The sequence below is a fragment of the Phymastichus coffea genome, unplaced genomic scaffold (genome assembly GCF_024137745.1).
Source record: "Phymastichus coffea isolate CEN01 unplaced genomic scaffold, Cenicafe_Pcof_1.1 PCOF00004, whole genome shotgun sequence".
Lineage (NCBI taxonomy): Eukaryota > Metazoa > Arthropoda > Insecta > Hymenoptera > Eulophidae > Phymastichus > Phymastichus coffea.
The window spans coordinates 87,627-93,726 of record NW_026706815.1 but is presented as its reverse complement, the minus strand read 5'-3'; the positions used below and the strand labels follow the sequence as shown (position 1 = coordinate 93,726).

At 44.6% G+C, this 6,100-nt stretch overlaps 1 protein-coding gene across 1 annotated transcript; it reads right to left on the bottom strand.

The window, feature by feature from the left end:
- Positions 1 to 3,383: 3,383 nt before the first annotated feature.
- LOC131666922 (ubiquitin-like modifier-activating enzyme 1) lies at positions 3,384 to 4,462 on the bottom strand. The gene is made up of 2 exons (XM_058940014.1): positions 4,444 to 4,462; positions 3,384 to 4,021 (listed from the first exon to the last, which is right to left on the bottom strand). Exons 1-2 carry the CDS (start codon positions 4,460 to 4,462, stop codon positions 3,384 to 3,386), a joined length of 657 nt encoding a protein of 218 aa, XP_058795997.1.
- Positions 4,463 to 6,100: the final 1,638 nt, after the last annotated feature.

The window sequence follows — 6,100 nt, the reverse complement described above, 5'->3', positions numbered from 1 at the left end:
GGAGGAGAGTTCACGAGCGCCTGAAGTGCCTCGAGTGGCGCCTCAGAGGCACGTGCATGAACCTTTGCCGTGGAAGCCTCTTCGGCTCCAGAGGCTCGATCCCGACTATCAGTTCGTAAGGACTGGTGGACCGGGGGGTTACGCGCCGGCTGGCTACTCGGCGGATGAGCGAAGGCGAGAACATGAAGAACGCGTTAACGCAGAACGGAGGCGACAACCTGTCTTCCTGCAACACAGAGTCGCAGTTGCACTCTGAGGACCCGGAGTCGCCGCTATCGGTTCGTGTGGTTGCGGACGCTGCATCGGTGGAAGCCGACCAACATCCCATGGTCACTACGGATTGGGCGGCGAGTCAATCATTGACTCGAGGGCCTGGGCCCCGGGAGCGCGTCGACGGACCTATGGAGGTGGAAGAGCCGCTGCTTCGTCCGTCGTCTCCTCTGGCCTCGTTGCCCGTTCTCCCCGTGCCGACAGCTGGGCATGTCTCGAAGCAAACCCGGTTTGTAAGGCGCGGGTGAAAGGCCATCGGTTGGGTCGGCCACGGCGAGTGTGCCAGTTAGGGCTGGCGCTTCAAGTGCAGGGTTCGGGCTCATGAGGGGGGCTTTTCTCCGGGCATTGGCGTCTGTGCCGTGGGATGATCAGCTAGACCTCCCATCGTTCAGGTGCTTCAATTGCCGGACGGGCTCCCACCGTAGAGTCGACTGCACGGAGCCGCTGCTCAGACGTGACTACTGCCGCAATTGCGGACGGTTGGACACAACCGTCAGCGATTGCCCGCGGTGTCGCCTGGCATACTCGCTGGAACAAACGAGGGTTAGTTCTAACCGAGATGCCCCAGCTCCGGTCTTGAGTGAGCCGCTGCCCAGCGTGCCGTCTGTCTCACAAGACAGACCGGCGCCACAGCAGGCTCCTCAAAGTCAGGGACCTGTGGCAATGGGGTAGACGGTTCCCCTGGTCACCACTCCGGAGATTACCCGAAATCCGCGCTATCGATCGGGTAAGGCTTATCGAAAGAGGCTGGCACGCAAAAGCGCTCGTCAGCAGACGAACGGCGCGGAGTAGCGGTCGCGACACGAATCCAGTTCGCTCTCGACGGGGGTCGCCCCGATGGATACGTTGGAGGTGCCCCCGGCGTTAGTGACTGCTGCGGGTGGTCATGGGCTCAATGGTGCTGGCACCCTTACACCGCTAGCCGAGGAGCTTAGGGTCCTCAGGCTCAAGTACCTGGAGGGTAACCGTTAGTCGTCGAACCTTAAGGTATGGTATTCTCATTAGTAACCTAGCTGACTTTAAAGGTTAATACGCGCGCAGGGCGTCTTGACGCGTCGTCGACCCGATGGTTGAGTTTATTTTCTTTTACGGTACATGGACCACGCGTTTGCCCTTGTAATTAACCCTTGTAAAATGTAGTCGTCGTTATTAAGCTAAAGCTTCAGTTTTGTTCTTATATTAGCTTAAAATTAAGTTAATCATAAGCTTATTAAGTTATTGAATAAGTTATTTATTAATGCGTCAGGCCAAGTCGTGAGTCTTTGCCGAAAGGGTGAGAGAGACTTGAGGTTGGAGTAAGGCCTTATTGTCCTGGAGAGAACTTCGGCCTTCGGAGAAGCTGTAACGGTGTAGGCTGGTCATGGCCTACACCGTGCGTCCCTTCTTTCTCTCCGACATTGGCAAGGGCTCATGACAAGCATCTGGTGCACGTATGTTTTTCGTGCTTGATGCCAGCCTTTTGTTTTAGCATCGGTTTCTTTCTTCCACAAGAAAAAAAGAGAGAGCAGCAGCAGTACTAGTGGGCAGGAGCGCGCGACAACTTGCGCTCTCGTCAGTCACCGAAAGAGCTAGAGCGAGAGAAAGAGAGAGAGAGAGAGCGAGAGAAAGAGAGAGAGAAAGAGAGAGAGAAAGAGAGAGAGAGAGAGGGAGAGTGCAGCTAAAGTGCGGTCAGGCGCGCGACACTGGCCACGCTTAGCGGTGCCGCGTGCCGCCGATTAGACAAGTGAGTGGGGAAGGCGTGAGAAGCAATCTCTCACGCATTATTGCATCTCACGAGCATTAAGGAAGTGACCTCGGGAGTGAGAGTATACCAGCCTAGTGCACCGGCACAGTATTTTCCGAGGTAGCGGCCTTTGTCCACCAGTCACGCCATATCTCAGGAAGTCACCAGCCGGCAGAAAAGAAGGTCAACGTGCCAGCCCAGCGGACTTCGCCAATGATACAAGTCATCCTCTCTCCTCTCGTTTCTCTTTCTTAATCGGTTTAACCCTTTTTGGCTATTCGCGACTTGTGCGTCGTGCCAGGCTTTCGCAGGCCGGCACGGCTGAGTTAGCGGTTAAATTTTTCTTTTATTATCGTGTATAAAATCGGTAACGAGATGGTAAGGCGCTCACGAGCCGGCTATCTTATTTAGTTGATAAGTAGTTATTGTGTATTAGGCTAAGGTTCGATAAAGTGTTTTAGTCGTCATCGCTCAGGGTAGCGATTTTATAATAAATATGTTTCGTTGGTAAAAGGCTAGAGTATTTGTTACGATCGCCTTTCCTTTTTTGCTTTGCTGGGAGCGACATACCGCCCCCCTTACCTCCTTCTTAAATAATTAAGTGTTAGCGGGAAAGGATTACCGGCCAAAGACGGCCGACGCTATTACAGATAGTTCATTAACTTCAAACTTAATTTTTTCTGCTTTTGATTTTTCACAAAGTAAATGCCTTTACCGATCTTGAGATCTTGAACTGAGTTTGCAATGAACTGAGCTGAAATTTGAGCCAGATGCTTACAGCATATTTAAGTTTACTGGAGTCGACCAGAATTTTAATATTGTAAATAAAAGTTGATATCAAACATTATTTATATAAAACATAATCAAATTATTGAAAAAATTTACAACAAATAAATTTTCTATAATGTATGACGTTACAATTAAAAAATAGTTACATTTACACAGACATAGTTACACAGACTTTCTAGGGTTGGTCCAGTTATCCGTGAAGGAATTTAGCATGTATGTATAATTAAAAAGATTATATGTAAAACTTACTATCATACTTACTTTAATATCATGACTCTTTTTCTTCATCATTCATTTAAGATTTGTTAATTTCCAAGTTTAACATAAGCTGGTTAGCTAAATAAACAATATTTTTCATCCCAAGCAATAAATTCATTAAGCAGGTGAGGCTATGGTCGATTTGTTTGTAGAATATAATTTTTTTTTAATATTTTTAAGACACATATCGTACAAAGCATCACAAGGTCTCTTAATATTCTTTATAATGAAATATAAAAATTATTTAATAAATTAGATGTTATTAGATTAAAACCTATTTATTAGATAGTAAAAGAACACGTGTGTTATACATTTTAAATTATAAAACTATTAAACTTTTTATTCAACTTAATGTATATCGAACGTATGGGACTTCAACATCATTGCCATCTACATCATTACAACACAATTCAAATACCAGTGCCCGAACATGAGATTCTAGCTTCTTTTTCGAAACTTTTTTAACAACTTCAGACATTGGTAAATTCATCCGTTCTTGGCATTTTTGTTTAGCCATGAAAAATGAATAAAGCATGCACACGCCTTGAGACAACATCGTCACTTCTAAATTATGTTTTTGTTTGAAATAATCTAAAAATTCTTTGAGAGTCATTTCACCTTGAACTTCAAATCTATCCCATAGTGTCCATTCTGTATTGTAATATTTCAATTTTGGAGCTGCAATAGGTTCGGAAAATCCAAAAAATGGTAAAGCAAGATTTACAAATCCATTTTTGTATAAATATAGATCTTTGAAACCATGAGCTAATTTTATTAATTCCAAACATACGAGACCAGCTACAACACTTGTAGTAGTTGCTATAGCAGGAATAATTTTGCCAGCAATCAATTTACTCTTATGTCGATCTGCTGCTTGTATTCTATAATTTGCAGCTCTTAGGTTTGAAGCGGCTACTATAAAATCAATGTGAAAATTACTGTCGTCGTCTTTTTCAAATTCTTGAGGATGAATAGATAAACCTATAAATAAACAATAATTTTAATATTATATTTCAAGTTATATTTTAATATTATACTTGATATGAAATTAATAAAGATATAAATGGTATAGCATAGATAATTTTATAATAGAATTTTGTTTAGGTATCATTAAGTTATCAGCTTAGGTATTCATTATCAAGTTCAAGTATCATTAAGGTTTCTTAATTAAAATTTTTTAACGATCGATTTGGAGCTCAAAATTTCATAAAAAACCATGTAAAAATAATTAAAATCAGTGCACCTCATTGGTTTTAGAAAATAGTCTTTCGATTTGCGGAATTCAAATTCTATTTTAACTCTTCTAAAAATTATGGCATATATAAATAAAATAATGATAGAGAATGACAATAACTTTTGTTTCAATAACTTTAGTCGTACCAATGTTAAGATTGACTTCTAACCATGTTCAATTATGATCATGACAGTAACAATTGAAAAAAACATTTGTAATATATTATCTGAAATCACTACAACCTTTTAACTCTCCCAATACTGCAGTTAGTGTATGTGTGTTGTTCACACTTTTCCGCTTTGAGGGTGGCGCAGCGTAATCAAACATTACCACCCCTCTCTCTGGGCGCCAATAGGTTGGCATAGCCCACTGTCTTTCACTCCTTTGCTTTCAAACACATTGGAGATCCGGAAGTCAAGTTTGCTACGATATCCCTGACGCATACAGCGAGTCGGAACCTTTTTGATCTAAGGCGGCGACCTCCTCGAAAGGAGTACCGATCTTTTCACGGTTCGACGCTCAAGGAGAGCGGAACTAAAAGCTTGACCCTCGGTTTGGGCGGGACGGGAATCTAGTTGCCCCAACGTCTACCGCATCGGAAGCACGCGGCATACAAATCTTACGAGATTTGCTTGACCTGGTACCACTACCCCGCAGAGGCCAACCCAAATTGGGATGTCAGAAGAGAAATTCAGCTAGGACAGCCAGAAGAGATTCCTAAGACGATCAACCAGTTAAGCCTCCCCTCCTGGGCTCGCGTTCGAAAACATCCCACCCTGCGTACCTGTATTAAGGGATTTCTCCCACGACTCACAGGTCCATCGCTTCGACGTACCGAGGCACGTCTTCCAATTGCGTTTCGGTCATCCCCGCTCACGCTGGTGGGTGTCCGTTATTCAAAAAGGTTGTGTCCTGATTTTTGCCCGAGTCTCGGATTTCGCTTTCTATGGAAGGCTTTTATGAGTCGCTGATATTGATCTCTGCTCTTTCAATTAATATTAATATTTTCTGACTTGGGTCAGGGGCGGGGTCTCGCCTAGCCGACAAGGCGACTCCCCAGGCAGTTTTCAATATTCGTGCCAGTCATGCCACTTATTCGAATCAATTTCCGAGATCCAGGCTCAAATCAGGTGTTTTAACGTTCGAAATTAGCGTTCAGATTGTGTGTTCTCACACAAAAGTGTCGGGCCTTACTCCCGGAGCTCGAGGCAAAGAACTTTGGGTGGCTGTTATGACCACGGCCGCGACTCTTTACCCACAATAGTGGCACTTACCGATTGCCAGTCGATAGGGAGTAATTTATTATCTATCCGAATTAAATTCGGATTGCCGGGACCATTGGTCCTCTGCAACTAGCTCCCGGAGCGGTCTCCCGTCCTCTAAGAGGGCGCGCGGTACCGCAATCCCGAGAGATTTCCCATCAAGTAAATCCCGGATTTTGGCTTTTCTGGGCTCGAGTTGAGCTCTTGGGGTGTGGTAGACTCCGCGATGAATGTGTGGACGTTTACAGCCCGCACCTCACCACGTGTTGTCATGGACCGTGTTATTTCTTTTGTTTGGCCGATTGGCCTTTTGCCCTAGGGGCAAGCGTTGTGTGTTTTGCCTACTGTTTCTTTACTGAAACAGCGTTTTCAGCCCCACCACGTGAAGGTACACACATCCGCACTTGTGATTGCAAGTCTCCGTTCAAATACACATTGCATTCACTTTGGGTCGACTAGCATTAGTTGCTTGTCGAGGGCAATCGGTGACGTATTTTGTACTTCAGCATTTGCATTTGCATATGCCCGTACAGGTAAGAGAAGTTTACGACATCCTCTCCCAAA